At 46.8% G+C, this 18,287-nt stretch overlaps 1 protein-coding gene and 1 non-coding gene across 2 annotated transcripts in view; both read left to right on the top strand.

Annotated features, from left to right (window-relative positions):
• Positions 1–18,287, top strand: part of LOC135400278 (molybdenum cofactor biosynthesis protein 1-like) — a 31,328-nt gene that overhangs the window by 1,160 nt on the left and 11,881 nt on the right. Inside the window, exons 2-5 of the mRNA XM_064632068.1 lie at positions 466–556; positions 2,901–3,068; positions 7,588–7,680; positions 8,032–8,165. Coding sequence (XP_064488138.1) covers positions 466–556; positions 2,901–3,068; positions 7,588–7,680; positions 8,032–8,165 — 486 coding nt within the window. The remainder of the gene's footprint in view (positions 1–465; positions 557–2,900; positions 3,069–7,587; positions 7,681–8,031; positions 8,166–18,287) is intronic.
• Trnas-gga (transfer RNA serine (anticodon GGA)) lies at positions 9,295–9,366 on the top strand. Its single transcript has one exon. It is a non-coding gene; the product is annotated as a tRNA-Ser (tRNA).

Here is an 18,287-nt window from a genome sequence, read left to right as displayed (position 1 = left end):
TGCCTTATAAGGGAGAGGGGACACCCCTGGTAAACACTTCTGCTATGTATGTACTATGGACCCTGCAGGAGGTGCAAGTACCACCTTTATCCTTCCAATGGGGAAAGGGGATGTTATAATGGGAGGAAGAGGGGTCATGCCTTCACCCTCCGACACTCCTAGTTTGCGGTGCCCACAAAACCTGCATGTGGTGGTGAACAGTTTTAGCTTGGTCCTTTGATGTCAAAGGACCGGGGTTTTAGTGTTGGGTACAAGCAGCGGCATAGCCAGAAAAATATTTCGTTAGGGGTTCCATGGGGGTGTTACATGGGAGAGGATGATTTCACCTCATTTCCCTCTCCCAAATGCAATACCAAAGGTGCCATTCAGAACACCATTGCACAACCAGAACCTCCCTCTGGCTATGCCAGTGGGTGTACACGATTAAGTTCACTCGTAAAATACATATGGTGTTGTATCCCTCAGGAATCACTTGAAAACCATCCACTTGTGGACACGTTTGGACGGCAACATACATATCTCAGAATTTCTCTGACCGAAAAGTGCAGTTTAAGATGTGAGTATATCGCATCCTCAATAAGGTTTGTGTCAGTTGTGTCATCCTTCAGATTCCTTTGCTTATACTTGGACAATGTGTGTGTATATTTCTCAAATTGTCACGAATAAATAAATAAACAAATTAATCGGGGCCCTGTAAGAACGTGTTTGGATATTAGCTTTGAGTTCGTTGACTGTGCCTGCTGTGTTGTATGGGGGGATATACGTTTATTTCGGAACGGTCAGCCTGACTGAAGGTCGGCTTGCTATTCCTATGGCTGTGTTGTATTTATGCAGATGTTCTACCAGCCAGTGATGGGCAAAGTACCGTACCTCTAAATTGTACTTAAAGTAAAGTACCAAGTACCTGGCATCATTAGTACTTCAAGTGCAGTACAAAGTACCCAATTCCAAATGTACTTCAAGTAAAGTACAAAGTCCTAGGCAAAGTACTTCAAGTACTCCATCAAGTACACTGCTAATTGAATTTGTATCACTTTGCATTTCACTGTTTAGTAGTCTCGCTTTTTTAGCCAGCATTCTTGACAAATGCTATGAAGCCATAAAGTCCTAGGTTAAGTGCTAAGCCGTGAATATGAACTTAATCAGGTGACATAATTTGCAGCTACATGTAGAGATGCAGTCAGTCAGCTGGGCTGTGATTATGAAAAATACTATTATACCTCTCTGACTGACCCAAGGTCACCCGCCTAGTGTGATGTTCCGGAACTAGTCTTCAGCTATACCAGGCTAGGAAAAATTCAGGGGAAAAGAGCACAAGCTAACAGAGGAGGAGGAGGAGGAGGAGGAGTGTCGTTGGGAGGAACCCGAGAGGTCTGCCTGCCTGATTAGGCGGCATGCTTCTCGGGAAGGGAAAGGTGGTGGAGAGGAGGAGAGGAAAGGGTGAAGTGGAAGACCGAGCGGAATCCGCTCGGGGGGAGGATAGCTGCGTCCATGGGTGAACTGTGCCGGCATACGCCTATTACACATCTGCGGGAAACCCAGGAAAAACCCCAGACGGCACAGCCGGCCCGCGGATTCGAACCGCGGACCTCCCAGTCTCCAAGCGCACGCGTTACCGCTGCGCCACCGGAGCTGGTCAAGCTAACAGAGATTACACATTTCTGGGCATTCCTTGCTACTTTCTGAAATACCACATATTTAAAAAAAAGGAAAGAACAAACGATGAAGCACAATGTAAGCCTTCATTTTTATATGGCTGTTGTCTGCGCAGCAGTGTAACCCATTTGACGAATTAAAGCAATGTAAAATGTAAAACTGAAAGCATGTGTGGCTTTGCAGGCTGTTACTTTACTTCATCATGTAATCCAATCATTTTATATCACACACTGTGATATAAAATGATTATTATAATGGCCAATGAGGGTAACAATATCAAAAAACACTAGAACCAAGCATTGGGAGAACTGAAATGACAATTGACCAAGTCATCGTGCTGCAAGTTTACATTGTCATAATGTGTGTGTGTATATTTGCATTCTATTCGTTTTACATAAACATGGAAGTGCTGGTACCTTTTCAACATTTCAAGCCTCTCAACAATGGATATGCTTCAACAAATATGCTCTTTCAAGGCACAAAAATCGTTTTTGGTAAAATGTTAGAATGGGACTGTTGGTACTGCGTCCCACTAAGAGCGCTAAAATGATGGCAAGAAGACGACAACACACATATCTGTGCGTTTTCGTTTTCGTGTTATTATTGTAGCACTATTAGTAGGGTGCACCTTTTATACTTTTTTGTGATTTTTCGTGTGGGGTCCAAGTTTGGGTACTTGAGTGCTTGGTGGGGAAGTACTGGGAGAAAGTACTTTATGTACAGTACAAAGTACTCAGAAATGTACTTGAAGTACTGCTTGGGTACTTGGTACTTCAAGTACTGCCCATCACTGCTACCAACAAAAATGAAATTTTGATGTTACATCTTGTCCCACCTAAAGTCGTGAAGCGCAATGTCCCGTCTCTAGCATGTTACATAATCGGGGCCACTAAATTGGAGGGTGTGACATTTTCTCTCCCATATATACAATATTAAAGCACAAAGACCTCATATTTATTTGTCAAACATATTCTACTGCATATTCAAACTGCTACCCCTTAAACACCATGCCAATGATGAGGACGGTGACCAGAAGAAGAACATTCTCTGTTCGAAATATTGTCAGCTCTTGTCCTGAGGCACTTCCCTACATATTCTACTGAAGGTTGATTACGTAGGTTTGTTGGACTACTGGCAAACATTTATACCTTTTTGCAAAAGTACTTGGGAAATACTGTACACTTTAGAATGTGAATAATAACTCAAAAGCAAGTAAAAAAGCAGTTTCGTGTTATTGCTTTCAGGTCTCTACTGCATGCCCGAGGAGGGTGTAGACTTGACACCAAAGCAGGAGCTGCTCACATCTGACGAGATTGTGCGATTAGCGCATCTTTTTGTCTCCAGTGGGGTGCGAAAGATTCGTCTAACGGGAGGTGAACCTCTTGTGAGACACGACACAGTCAACATTGTGGGTAAGTACCATTCCAGAGAGGTAACTGCATTGACAATCGCAGTTGGTAGAACTAGCAGAAGTGTAAGCAAAGATTTTCAGTCAATTCGAAACAAAGACAAATGTGGTAGTTCAATGGGATTTTGATTACTCCACAAATAAAAAAAATTGAGGCTGCCATTTGCCTTTGTACAAAAGCGTAGTTTCCAACACATGCATGTGCAAGAATTGCTGTTTTATACCTGGTGAATTCAAACGTGCAGAAATGTGCACAAGGGCAGTGTTCTTGACATAGCATCTTTGTCTTCCAACACCCCCACCAGTTTCAGTGTGTGTACCCAAAGATGACTAATTAGAAAGTGCCTCTTGCACATGGTACCAGGCATAATGAATGCTGACATCACGAGCATGCACTGCCCTTCACCACAGCTCTTATGCTGCAGACGCCTCTGTAGATGGTTTTCCTAGCATACAGCACTCTCACAACCTTCCGCTCCACAGCATGCTGGAAGAGACACTGAGTGGTTCCAACACCACCTGCAGTAAATAAATCCTAATTGCTGAAACAAAATGACACAGCCATTAAGTGTCTGCCAACCACGACACACTTTCAGTGGCCGTAGCCAGGAGATGAGCCGATGGTATCCACAGAAAGCCTGTGTTTGAAATCATCTGTAGCAATTGACTGAAGCAGACGACATCACGACTCGATATGTCCAAGTGCCGAAGGAGTGAGAGGAGGCATTAAGCAGACTTTGTATATCACGGTGGCATTGGTGGTACCCACTAAGACTACATGGCACGAAGTCCACGGCACGGTGACCCTGACCATACATCACATCACACTCAAATTGTATCACAGTCCTGTTAGAATGCATTCTACATTAAAATATGTGCATAAGGATGATGTGTTGTCCCATTTCATCCATGAGATATCTTGTTCATATCATATAACGGTGCTCAAAATAACTCGGGGGCAAACGTTTATTCTGCCGGTCTTTGCTAAAGGCATTTCTTCCATAAAGGTAGTGCCCGCAAAAAGAAAAGTTTTTCGAACTTTGCATGATGTTGACTTTGGAACGCTTTCCATCAACATAGAACAATCACAGCTACACACAATATGTTTGTGTTTCGTCATACAGACTTCTACTTCGGGTTCAAGCCATCTTCTCCCACTTCGCTTTTCCTGTGTCTTCCGGTGACGTCACCAGCATTTCGCTGTTCGTGGTTGGGATTGCCATTGGCTCACTGACATCGCCACATTCGAGAGCATTTCAAACTATGCCTATTTGGACATGCCTACTGGCTACAGGATATTGGCACCTCATTGCAAATTCAGTGAGGAAATTGCTATATCAGATGGACAGTCTTCTTACCATCTCAAAAAAATTTTTTTTTAAGGACAGGCAAAATTTCATTGTTTCAGTTCATGCAAGTAACAGGCTTGTGAGTGTTTGTCTCCCAGCCTTGGCACTGTTGTGGTGTGTCTCTTGCCACATATTGCTAGAAAAGGGGTAAATTGTGCACTCATTTATTTATTTATTTATTTCAATATACCTCCAGAGGTCCCTTGAGGGACATTACATGAGGGTGTGGGTTACAGCAGTAGTGTAATGCATCACGAGTCTACATAACTTCGAGTACAGAAAAATACAAAGCCATGATGACGTGACCTAATAAGGTATCATACAACAAACTTCATGCATAAATAATCAGTATTGTGGTACACCATCAGCTATGATATACTTTAATGGATGTGTAAGTGGTCCTAGACACAAGGATAACCCATATGAAGGTAATCAGATAGCGACTATGACAACACAACTAAGATGGCATGATGAAATTCTTGAGTTTGTATTATTGTAGTGATGTTGCTTGGAAGGTCATCCCATTCTAGGACGGTGCGAAAAAAAAAATATTTTGAAAAAAACATTATAATGACATAAAAAGCAGCCGATTTTATTTGTGTGATCAAGGCGGGGAAAGATAGCACTGGATCGGCGAATTGGACGCTGTTGAGAGAGAATGTGAAGTTGGAATTTATGAAAGAGAGATAGACATGAGATAAGACAGCGCTGTGTTATAATACATATATATGTTAATAAATAATGTTTATAAGTCCCAAACGTCGCCACACCAGCATTGGACAGCTGTTTCGGCCTTATTGGGCCTTCATCAGCAATGCTTAGGTGGGTGACGTTTGAGTGAGTGGCGTCGGAAGGTCACGTGGAACGTGATGTCCTCCCGTCAGGGTGAGTGACTCACCTCTGAAAGCCCAGTGCGAAGCCAGTAAAGTATTAAATGAAGAAAAATAGCATACGCTCTTTGGCTGCACGTTGAACATATGTTTATAAGTCCCAAACGTCGCCACACCAGCATTTGACAGCTGTTTCGGCCTTATTGGGCCTTCATCAGCAATGCTTAGGTGGGTGACGTTTGAGTGAGTGGCGTCGGAAGGTCACGTGGAACGTGATGTCCTCCCGTCAGGGTGAGTGACTCACCTCTGAAAGCCCAGTGCGAAGCCAGTAAAGTATTAAATGAAGAAAAATAGCATACGCTCTTTGGCTGCACGTTGAACATATGTTTATAAGTCCCAAACGTCGCCACACCAGCATTTGACAGCTGTTTCGGCCTTATTGGGCCTTCATCAGCAATGCTTAGGTGGGTGACGTTTGAGTGAGTGGCGTCGGAAGGTCACGTGGAACGTGATGTCCTCCCGTCAGGGTGAGTGACTCACCTCTGAAAGCCCAGTGCGAAGCCAGTAAAGTATTAAATGAAGAAAAATAGCATACGCTCTTTGGCTGCACGTTGAACATATGTTTATAAGTCCCAAACGTCGCCACACCAGCATTTGACAGCTGTTTCGGCCTTATTGGGCCTTCATCAGCAATGCTTAGGTGGGTGACGTTTGAGTGAGTGGCGTCGGAAGGTCACGTGGAACGTGATGTCCTCCCGTCAGGGTGAGTGACTCACCTCTGAAAGCCCAGTGCGAAGCCAGTAAAGTATTAAATGAAGAAAAATAGCATACGCTCTTTGGCTGCACGTTGAACATATGTTTATAAGTCCCAAACGTCGCCACACCAGCATTTGACAGCTGTTTCGGCCTTATTGGGCCTTCATCAGCAATGCTTAGGTGGGTGACGTTTGAGTGAGTGGCGTCGGAAGGTCACGTGGAACGTGATGTCCTCCCGTCAGGGTGAGTGACCCACCTCTGAAAGCCCAGTGCGAAGCCAGTAAAGTATTAAATGAAGAAAAATAGCATACGCTCTTTGGCTGCACGTTGAACATATGTTTATAAGTCCCAAACGTCGCCACACCAGCATTTGACAGCTGTTTCGGCCTTATTGGGCCTTCATCAGCAATGCTTAGGTGGGTGACGTTTGAGTGAGTGGCGTCGGAAGGTCACGTGGAACGTGATGTCCTCCCGTCAGGGTGAGTGACCCACCTCTGAAAGCCCAGTGCGAAGCCAGTAAAGTATTAAATGAAGAAAAATAGCATACGCTCTTTGGCTGCACGTTGAACATATGTTTATAAGTCCCAAACGTCGCCACACCAGCATTTGACAGCTGTTTCGGCCTTATTGGGCCTTCATCATACTGTTGTGAGGATGATGAGGAGCTACGGAAGATGATGAGCAACGCGCCCCGCGCGCCTGCCCCTTGCCGCAGAATAAACTAGTCACTGACCCGTGAACACGTATCTGCTTCCTTCGCGCTAACATAATTGGTGGAGGTGCGAGAGCTTTCTCCCGTCCCCGGCCGCTCTACGAAACTCCTCAGGAGATACATTGGACCCTACCGGGTAACACGCAGGCTCTCCGCTCTAAATTATGAAGTGTCGCCTCTCGTCCCACCGCCGGACCGCCGCTTCCGGGGAACGGAAGTCGTGCACGTACTCCGCATGAAACCGTTTGTTCGACCACCCACTCCCTTACCCACCCCTTCCGAAGGAGGGGGGTGATGTTGTGAAGATGATGAGGAGCTACGGAAGATGATGAGCAACGCGCCTCGCGCGCCTGCCCCTTGCCGCAGAATAAACTAGTCACTGACCCGTGAACACGTATCTGCTTCCTTCGCGCTAACAATACATATGTTATAATACTTCTCAAAATCCGAAACGAATCACACGTTACTTCCGAGTTACATGTAGAAACAATATTTTGTTTGAACACAATGTGGCATATGTTGGTTCCAAAAGCATAAAGTGGATAGAATTAGACAGAGGCAAGCCTCTGTCTAGAGTGGCACTCTAATGTCTTACTTCTTCCCATGTGTCTATATGGAGTGCTATAAGTATGTTACTGGCCACATAAATGAAACTGGCCATTAGAAAACCACAGGGAGTTAAATATGGCAAGAGAAGAAGAGAAATCCGAGCAGCTGGCTATCAAACTTTCTTATAAACCTGTAGGCTGAACAGAGATGATTTTGTTTGTACTTTATCATGCTTGACTGAAGATATGGCCGAACTTGGCGGTTGATAACTGCTTTCACTCTGTTTATGGTGGAGCTCTTTATGAATCTCTTATCTGATTTTGGCAGCCAGTTTATCGAAGATACCTGACCTGGAGGCTGTGGCTATGACAACGAATGGCCTGGTGCTGTCAAAAAAAATTGCGGCCTTGAAAACTGCAGGTATGAATTCATACGCACATATGTATGCATGTATTATGCTATAGAAAACTGAGCTTTTTTGCCAATATCTAATTCTACGATGTAAAGTTAACCGCTGATATATTCGCTGTTAGTGTTTCTGGAAGAATTATAAGTTGAGGTTTGGAAGAGTTTGAATGATTGGGAATGCACTGTGATGTAAGATTAAGTTTGTCTTTGAATACTTTGTAATACTGCCCTGCGCCGTAGTTTCTCCGACGTTGTTCAGGAGCAACATGCGTAATGTAGTGCTCGATGTTGCTCAATAATGTTGTGAATGCTCAACATCATTAGTTCTGTTATTAATGCGGGCATTGTATTGTCCTTTTTCAGGATTGACTCATTTGAACATCAGTTTGGACACTTTGGTTCCAGCAAAGTTTGAATTCATAACACGACGTCGGGGGTGGCATCTTGTACGAGACAGCATCGACAGAGCCCTGGAGGTGGGATTCGCAGCTGTCAAGGTTATTATAGCATATTTCATTCCATCTTACGTGTTCATTCAAGCCCGCGTTTAACATCACAGTGACCGCGTCAAGTGAAGCGGTAGTCAGCAAATCAACATACTGATCAGGAAATTAAGTTAGGAAGATCATTGACATAGATCGGATAGAGAAGCGGTCCAGTTAAGAGCAGCTCCTTGTGGCACACCAGATGTACCAGGTAGGTAGTTTGAGTCATGACCATTAACACTCACATAAGTACTGTGAGCAGCTACATACTTAGGAAGGATTTTAATCAGGTCAAATGTCCATGGTCGATGTTAAGGCTGTGTAGCCTCAGGAGAAGAACGAAATAACGTACTTTATCAAATGTTTTTGAGAAAAGTAAGAAAATTAGAGTCTGCCTGCGAACCATGATGTTGGGGTGGGGTATCTGTTTAATCGTATCTGTTTTACAGCCTTGGTCCACTAAATCTAAAACTTGTGTTATACCAAACCCTCGTGCTTCTGAAGCTTGAATAAGCTGCTTCTGTGTGGGACCCGGGACAGGCGACACTCATTGCTCAAATGGAAAGTGTACAAAACTGTGCGGCACGGTTCATTCTCGGTAATTATGCCAGGACAACCAGTGTTGTTACTCGTGTTTGTCTATTGCACAAAATTATTTATCACAAAGATTTTCCACCGACACTCTTTAATTAAAAACTACAAACTTGTGAGAGTTCTTTCAAAAACCTGTGGAAGCACGGGATGTTCAGTGTCGTCGTTTATGTCTTACGTAGCGAGTTTATAATGCGAAGCAAAATAAATATCAATCAAACCCAGTTGCAGCGAAACGCGATACAACGAAATTCATGATATAACGAAAAAAAAATTTTCCATAGCGTACAATGAGTAGAGTTCCAGGTCGAAATATCGATGCAACAAAAGAGAAGTTCCCGAAATAGCGAATGCAAACAACTCAGGGAAAAGAGGTGCTGACGCCAGGAATCGAACCTGGGTCTTCGTTGTTTACGTCGTTTACAATCGCCCTGCCTCGTGTCTGAATGAGAGGGTGAGTGAGAAAGATGTTAGAGAGAATGGGAATAGCGTGGTTGGTTGTCCGTCCCCCCCGTACTTGAGGCACTCAATGGCTCAAGGGAAACGGCGTGCTGGTGTGGTGTAGCGGTTAGCATATCTGACAGGAAATCAGAAGACCCAGGTTCGATTCCTGGCGTCAGCACCTCTTTTCCTTGAGTTGTTTGCATTCGTTAATTTCTGGGCGTTTGAGGCTTATTTGTCTGTGTCGTCCCTAATTGTTGGTCTGCCTCGGCCAAATCTCGTTGTTGTTCCCGAAATAGTGTTTGCTCAACACGTGCCCAAAGGTAGAAGAAAAGCAAATGTCACAGCGACAGGCGCGTGCCCCTTTGTGCCTTGCTTGTGTTCCGTCTCTCTCTCCTCGTACCATCTTTGTAGGCAAGGCAAAAACTCGTCGCCTGCGCTGATCGCAACTGATGGGGCTCGCGTTGCCCGCGCCTCGTGTCGTCGTCTAGTTAGGGGCTTTTGCCGGTTGTGGTGTACTCGAAGAGGGAGGCGACGGACTCCGAAGTTCCGAGTGACGCACAAGCGTATTCATAGCGACCTGGAAAAGCGTTCATACAACGTTTATTAGGGCGACTTTCGTAGCGATAGGCGCGCGCTGGCGTGACGAAGTTCTGACGCGCGCGCGCGCGCAGATTTTCGCCGCGTATCCGGTATCAAGGCGAGCTAGAAAAAAACGCTTGCCGTCGCGACGCTGCCGGAAGTTTGGCGTGACTTTCGCCAATGAGAACTAAGAGGGCGATCGTGAGAGCTTCCGTCTTTTCTGGTAGCCCTACCTGCACGTCGGTGATTGGGGACGAATGGATGGATATATGAAGAAAAACACGTCTGTTCTCGGCCGGCGATTGCGTTCCCTGTTCTTGTGTTTTTCTTCTTTATTCTCGTCGTGTCAAAACGAGTGGTAGGATATCGCGCAACGACAGACTACACCGCGTTCATGTGTCCATTCCAACGAGCACGAAAATGAGACCCAGGGACTTGGTCAGGCTTGGTTCATCCGTTGAACACGCCAGTCTACACTCCTTATTATGACATCCTCGCTTTGTGACTGTTTTTCCAAGGAACCGTATTATGTAAGCACCGTGTATTTGTCCCTAATTATTATGACAACTCGTTAATCGGCCTATGCGTCAACTTCTGAGGAGGGATCGCGTCGAACACGTGTATTCTGCCCCCGTTATTATGACCACCGACTGTTGACGCCACAGACTACGAAGGGAGTTTCGAGGACGAACGGCCACCCACCTTGCAACGCATCTGTTCCACAAAGTACAATGGCCGCTGGTGATGGATGTGTGGACGATGTCGTTCAAAGGACAACCCCGTTTTCAGGTGAATTCATTGGGAGTCATAGTTCTTGCACAGAAAGCAGTTCTTAAAAGGACAGCCACTAAATCCTCTGCTTCTCAGAACATGTAGTAGATTCACACGCGGTGTATGTGTGGGGGATGGGGATGGGGGGGGGGGGGGAGGAACGATGTTTTCCGGGTGTTTCTCGTTAGTATGGCAATTCGCTTTATGACCAAACCCGGCGGGAACGGACTGTGTCAAATTACCGAGTTTAGACGATATAAAGACACTGATGTTGTAGACGAGGTGGAGTTCCTCTACATGAGTCCCGACCGGCGATGATGGTATGCCACGGAGAGGCGATGACGGTGGCCTATCTCCATGGCCGCGCCGTTGGAACTGAGGCCAGTGCTCCAGGCGCGTGGCCATCTTCGTCGTCGTCCACGGCCCGCTACAGTGCTCCCCCCCCCCCCCCCTCAGACGCGGAGCGGCGATAAGAAAGATCGAAGAATCACGTCGACACAGGAGGGAGAGAGCAAGCGCGACCGCGGATGAGGCGCGCTAGTGTACATGTCCATGGCACGGCACAGCACCCGTGGCAGGAAGAGGTCGATGAGAGGCGAAGTCGTTGAAGTCGTGGACGGGCGCTGGAGTCGTCTGGGGTGCCGCGACCGGCACGGGAGCGAGAGCTCGTAGGGTCCCAGGAATGAGGCTGCGTAGCCGTGAGGAGTGCTGAGACGCCGGCTGTAGCGTGCCGTGGCGTCGGCTGCCGCGACTGCCGAAACCGGCAGGGGAGCACGTTGCTCAGGTGTCGCGGCCGGCAGCGGATGAGAGTTGAGATGCAGAAATGAATAAGAGGGTGGTGAGTGTGCCGGGGGCCGTGGACAGCGCAACAGCGCAAGTCGGTCCCTGGAAGCCGCGAAGCGATGGTCGGTGGGCGGATGCGATGAACAGCGAGCGGTCGGGTCGAGCGGTGCGGGTCGGTCGGGTCGGCAGCGGATCGAAAGCGTGGACGGGAGCGGTCGGCGTGTTAGTCGAGAGGCGAACAGCGGTCGTGATGTCGTCGTGATGAGTCGAGTAATGGCGGGGAGAGCGTGCCGTGGTAGTGCTAGTCGATGTTGTCGTCAGAAATTTGGGACGGTGAAGGGTCGAATCGCTCCGAACTTGATGTTCATTGTTCGGGTCACCAAATGTAGAGGAGGTGGAGTTCCTCTAAATGAGTCCCGACCGGCGATGATGGTATGCCACGGAGAGGCGATGACGGTGGCCTATCTCCATGGCCGCGCCGGTGGAACTGAGGCCGGTGCTCCAGGCGCGTGGCCATCTTCGTCGTTGTCCACGGCCCGCTACAATGTATAGCTCACTGAGACCCTAATAGTCAACCCCAAATTAGGTGATGAGTCGACTATCAAGTACAGTTCACTTCATTTCTTTAGCGATCGTCTTGTTATACTTACAGAAATAACATCGGTGCATACGGACGTCCCTGTGTTTGGACAGTTTCGCTCGCGTTGGATCGCGTGAGGTCATGCCGAGTCGTGCTTTCTGTGCAAAAATCGCTCCATGCGGGCCAGCCTTTAAGACCTGTTCCGACATATAGCGATTTGCTATAGTGCTAGAAAATAGCGCAATATTTTCCTCCTCGCTGTGTTTCAAACCGCTAAAAATTAGAGCTTGCTTGAATAAACCTCTACCCGAGAAACGTCATCATGACGTTGGTACTTGGTAGACAGACTGAAATCGAAACAAATCGCAATGGGAGGGCTGGGTTCCACGAATGGGCACTTGTTAGCTGCCTCCTTTTGAAACAAAAGTAGGACGGAAGGTCGCGTCCCTTTCAGGGGCCATCGTAGTCCTCAAGGCTATGGCTTTCGGGCGCGACCTTGTTCGCCGCAGGCACCAGCGGCATGGCCGAGTGGGCTCAGGCGTCCGCTTGTTGGTGGTAACCAAGGTCGTGCTGAAGACTGGGAGGTGGTGGGTTCGAATCCCACCTACGGCTGTGCTGTCTGAGGTTTTCCTTGGGTTTTCCGAAGACTTTCCAGACGAATGTCGGCACAGTTCCCCCTGAAGTCGGCCCAGGACGCATACTAATCCCGCTGTCCCCCACTCCTTCCTGCTGTCCTCTCTCCGTCCGTCCACATCTGTACGCCGCTCATAGCCACTGTTGCTTCGCGGCGCTAACACCCAATCAATAAAAAAAATAATAATTGTTCGCCGCTAGCTTCGAGCGTAGTTAAACTCTACCAAATTGGTGGCGCTGTCGAACACTGACGTCATTTATTTACAAGCAGGGAGGGGTCTATTGAGCCCGTGTCAACTTTTTCAGTGCTAATAATAGCATGCATACTGTCGAACTCCGGATGTGCCATGATGGGAGAGACCGGAACTGGGCACGGAACTTCCGCTAAATTATAGTGCTAGTGCCGTCTTGCAAGTGCGATACCAATGAGCGCTGTTTTGTAGCGCTATATTAGCGCCTGCTATAGCTGCATGCGCCTGTCGGAGCATGCCTTTACTCTTTCTCCAGTGCTCGGAGTTTCGTGCTCCTGGAGCAGCTATTAAACGGCACTTGAATGCTTGAACATGCTCGCTGTGCTACCTTTTCTCCCTTTCCTTTTCCCCCCTCTCTCTCTGCTTTGATGCCGTCCTGCGTTGTTTTTCTTCGCTTTCCTGGAGAGGAGGGAAGAGGTCACGTGACGGAGCATTCTACCTTTTTTCGTGCACCATACAAAAGCAGGCGCGTGAAGAACTACTACTTAACGCGCCGGAAGCGCGGACTTTAAAAAAATTCCGTGATCGTATAATCGCAATATTACTGCATGTACACGTTTACGTTGCTTGCCTCTTCACCGTTCGCGGGATATATCATTTTAGATTTCACCACCACCACCAACAACAACTTTATTGCGATATGATGAATGGGGAGTTCCAACGCCTGGGGCGACACTCTACCCCATTGCTGGTGGTGACGCGGAGAATGAAATAATGAGCCCCTTCATATAAATATCGAAGTCCTATGGTATCCAGAAAGGTGAAGAGAGCTTTGAGGGCAGAGCGCTGGTGGGCGGGATGTGGCCAGGGACCAAGCAATTTTGTGCTCGTTAGGGGATCCGGAGAGTACGGTTCGGGAAGGTTGGTAGTGTGGGCAATGGCGAAGAATGGGCTCTAAATCTTCAACAGCACCGCAGTGACTGCATCGGGGAGAGTCAACTTGCTTCAAGCGGTAGAGCTACTGCGCTGTAAAAGCCACATCGAATCACATTTGATGAACTAATGTGGCATCTTAGCGAGAGGTAGGTCGAGGATTTCTCCAATTTCGGTATAACGTAATATATTTAGCATGTTGTTCATCGACTGCAAGAAATGCATACATTCTCTAGTGTGCATTATTTTCATAAAACGAAGCACCATCACAAGCAAAACCAGGTTACTTTTAAAGGTACTGTAAAGCAGCAGAGGCAGGATTTCATTTAGCGTGGCTATTCGATAGTCCAAGCCATCAGTACAAAAACTGTGCAAATTTCATTCCAATCGGTGGTACAGTTAATTAGAAAATTAAAACCAAAGATTACGGGCAACACTGTACTAGTATTCGGAAGGGATCCGTACTCTCAGCCGCATACGGCGGCAACCATGTTGTATGCGCATAACACTGGGCCCGACAGCCGAACAGCACTGCGTTACTTTTTAATTTTATTTCTCAAAAAACACACCAAAAAGGGGTCTCTGCATTCCTATTGGAATATGATACGAAATAATATAGCCACCAAAAGAACAAAACGCGACAAAATAGTGCTGCATACATAATACATATTCGGCAGTGTTGCCCGCTGCACGGGGTGTCGTTCGACACCAGGCGTCGCGCCGCTGCACAATGCCGGATTTTTAATGATAAAGTAAAAATATTTAGAAAGCGTTGTCGGTCGTATGGTTCCGCATATGGGATTTACAAGCAACAAAGTCTCAAGCCACGTCGCCAGCATATCCTGCTTGTCTACTGCTTTACAGTACCTTTAAACTTTTAATGGAACAGTTCCTGCCTGAACTCTGTCAGTCCAGTGCAATGTAAACAAGAAAACATCTCTCGGCCAATGAGGCTTTCGGCGTTCTCCGGAAGCGCCATTTTGAAAAGGAAACAAACAAACGTGGTTGGCGGATTCGAAAGATTCGATTCACCGTTTCGGGCACTGGGATTCGGATTCGCGGATTCGGTTGACACATCCCTACTTGTAACACAGTTTCTCGTAAAAGTAGTACTTCTGCCAAAGAGGAGCAGGGAACGAATCACCATACTGGTATACGCGAGCGGCACGCGGTACGACACCGCTTACTCGTCGTCGGCAACACAAGCAAACCTCGTTGTTTTTTAGGGGATCGAGAGCCCCTCCTGCTGACTACAAAGCCAACAAAAAGGCAGCGTTCGGTATTTTGTCGAATTGGGTTGGCGATATTCGTGCACTGTAGTTTCGGAATCGACAGCGACGGATGCGATAGTCCGTTTAAAGGCGCACTAAAATGCAAAAACAAGTTCACTTAAAGTTACGTTACATATACTATGTTACTTTCGTATCTGTTATCGTAATGCAAAACTGATTCCGTTACGGAGCTACAATCGAAATTATACCGGACTCTTTCTTGGTTCGGCGCTAAGGAGTGAACGTCGTTTCAACCCGTGCATCGGTGTTTTCAGTCCATGCTGCGCGTGCCATGTCATGTAGCAGTCCAGGTGAAAACCATAGTGCAGTTGCGAAACCGACTGGCGTCGCTGTCCGAAGGACGTGAAGATAGATGTTGTTAGTGGAACATTCGCGAGAACTGTTATGGGCTACAATTCATTGGATCGGCATTGAAAAATGCAGCAGTACGCATCATGCCGCGCATATACGGTACGCTACTATCGGACCCGTTCCAAATCCACTCGGCCACGATAGGTACGCGCAGGCTTCTTCTGCTGTCTCATTGGGTGCCGCCAGTCTTTGCCTCCTGCCCATTCGTTACCGCCAAAGACGGCTCTGTTTTCATTGCGTTTTTCTTCGAAACTGTAGCGTTGTGTGAACTAATTTGTTTGGTTTGGTATGGGTTTGTCATAAACGCGCTTGCATTCATGCGGGGTACGCGACGCTTTCGATGCATCACACAGCCTCCCTTTCTCGCCTGCTCTCACTTGTGCACGAGGGCCAAAATCAGTGTCGTGTGGTCCACTCACTCCGCGAAGGGGGTCGTCTATATTTTTATGGGTCGCGGGGCGCCGCAGTTTGGGAACCACTGCCATTCGGACCAAACAGCCAAACACGGACGAAAACGGACAAGACACGCACAGATCCTCGGACACAGTAAATAAATTTATTAAGGCCCCTCCCTTGCTTGTCACTTTTTGCCTATGCCTCTTGGTTTTTCCTACGTCATCACGGCAGTACCTGTACTTGCCGCTGCACCCTATCTATACTCTTACGTGGTGAAGTGGTGACTCTTTGCATCATATAATGCATATAGTTTGGGATTCATTTAATGGCAGTACATAGGTTATCCGAGAAGATAGTTTTATTCTGTTGGTCTCTTTCGTCAAGACATGACATAATAACTGGATGACGCCGTTTTTTTTCTCTTTTTTTTGCATCGTCAACGTTCCTGAGAAATTTATGCGTTCCTCCTCTAGTGTGAGGCATGCGTGACTGTACGTCACAAATTCTCCCAGTGGTACAACGTACAGTATTGACATGCATTGTGACGTCATCAGATGGTAGGGTGCAGATTTCCGGCCCAGCCGTACGTTCACAGTGAGCCGGATAACGGAGACACTTCTTCGAGGACGCTTAGTTGACGTTAGCGAGTGCCGGGAATCGAACTCACAACTTTCTCATTGCCTGTCCGGTGTGCTGCCCAGTGATGGCCACTAACTACTTCTACTAGTAGTTTAACTATAACTACTAACCACTTCACGATGGAGTAGTTTAACTAGTAGTTCAACTACTTTTGAGGGGAGCAGTTAAAACTACTTCTCGAACTACTGCATGTAGTTTAACTGCATCTATAACTACTTAACGTTGTCCGTCAACACCAATCCCTTGTAGTGTTCTTGGACACCTAAATATGAATCACAAGCAGTGATAAAATATACTCTTGTGCCTACGTCGCTTAATTCACATACTGTCGTAAAATCCACTGCCTGTCTGTTGAATATTATGCGCTGACAAAAGAGCTTGCTGCGGAAATATTTTATATGGAGCGAAAGCTTCCGCTATAAAGGTATGTACAACATACGACAGACCATGTACGAGATTTACACTTGCTCCTTGGTCACAGATCAATGCGCCACGCACAAGTATTGTGGTGGGTGCCGATTGCGCCACTGTGGATCGTAAAATTTTTTCGCTTAGCCTCGATGACATAGCCATCCTGTAGGGTTATGTGCACACCAGTACGGTAACCAAGGTCGTCAAATACAAAGCTTGCGGTGGGATTCTTTCTGTGCCTACGTGATAAACCCAGTTGCAGAGTTATTTCACAGCAAATGAGGCTTCATTAAAAGTGAAGATTTAGTACACATGCACGGCACAATTTCTCTGCAATTCCGTTCTCACTCGGAAGCACAATTGTGCCGTAAAGCTTGCGGCAAAATCGGAAGTAGTTGGAGCCTGCAGTAACCTAACTACTGTAGTTAACTACTCGAAATAGTAGTTTAACTAGTAGTTGCCACTACATTTCAGCAAGTAGTTGATAACTACTTTTTAACTACAATCAGGTAGTTTAACTACATGTAGTTAACTACTTGCCGTCACTGGTGCTGCCATTACTTAAAGGGGCACTGGAGTGCAAACATTTATCCACGCGAAGTAAAAGATGCCGTTACGTTGACACCAACACAGAAGGAACGGGGTTAATCTCTACGTCGTTCGTGATTTATGAGTGAAAGGAACTGAAATGATACGCTTTTCCTCTCCCGCTCCTTCTCAAGAAGCCCGACAATGCAGAGAGCTCTCGGATTCGTCCCCTCGAACGGACTCTCGCGATGATTGGACAAATCGTTTGGAGGAGACCAATGAGAGCCCCTCGGTCTACCTGACAAGGAGACTGGAGAGTGTAAATCTGGCTTCTTTCGCTCATAAATCACAAGCGAAGCAACGTACTAGTTGCGTTCCTTTTGCATTTATGTGAGGGTAATGATATCTTTAATTCATTTAAGGAGAAAGTTTTGCGCTTTAATGTGTCTTTAAGTTAGACATACTAGCAATGCATTGCAGACGAGAACGCAAGGCAAGATAGAAGAACATCTTGCTGCTGTCTATCTTTCTTCAGTGGTGTTAGCGCTTGGATTACAGCACTCTCCGGGTCTCTTAATCATCTGGACTCTCGTCCGCCCTCTCACTCAGAATTGCTTGGTCCCTGGTCAAACCTAGCTCACCGACGCTCTGCCCTCAAAGCTCTTTTCACCTTTTTGGACACCATAGTATTTCGACAGGTCGTTATTTCATTCCCCACATCACCCCCAGCAATGGGGTAGCATTGTTCCGAGCAATGAAACTCCCCATTCATCATCTCAAAATAAAGTTGTTGGTAGCATTGTTCCGAGCAATGAAACTCCCCATTCATCATCTCAAAATAAAGTTGTTGGTGGTGGTGGTGCTGTTCCTTGTGTCTTCGTGTTTAGTGCGCTGCTATTGCGACGCAAGAGAGCTCCCTCAACGGGAGACGCACACTGCAAAAGTGCTTTTGTTGTTGTTTTTCTTTCTTTGTTTTTTTGTGGAAGGATTTTCCCCGTTTTTCACGAGCACA

The sequence above is a fragment of the Ornithodoros turicata genome, chromosome 7 (genome assembly GCF_037126465.1).
Source record: "Ornithodoros turicata isolate Travis chromosome 7, ASM3712646v1, whole genome shotgun sequence".
NCBI classification, from domain to species: domain Eukaryota; kingdom Metazoa; phylum Arthropoda; class Arachnida; order Ixodida; family Argasidae; genus Ornithodoros; species Ornithodoros turicata.
Note: the sequence above shows the minus strand (reverse complement) of the source record. Positions and strands in the feature narration are given on the sequence as shown.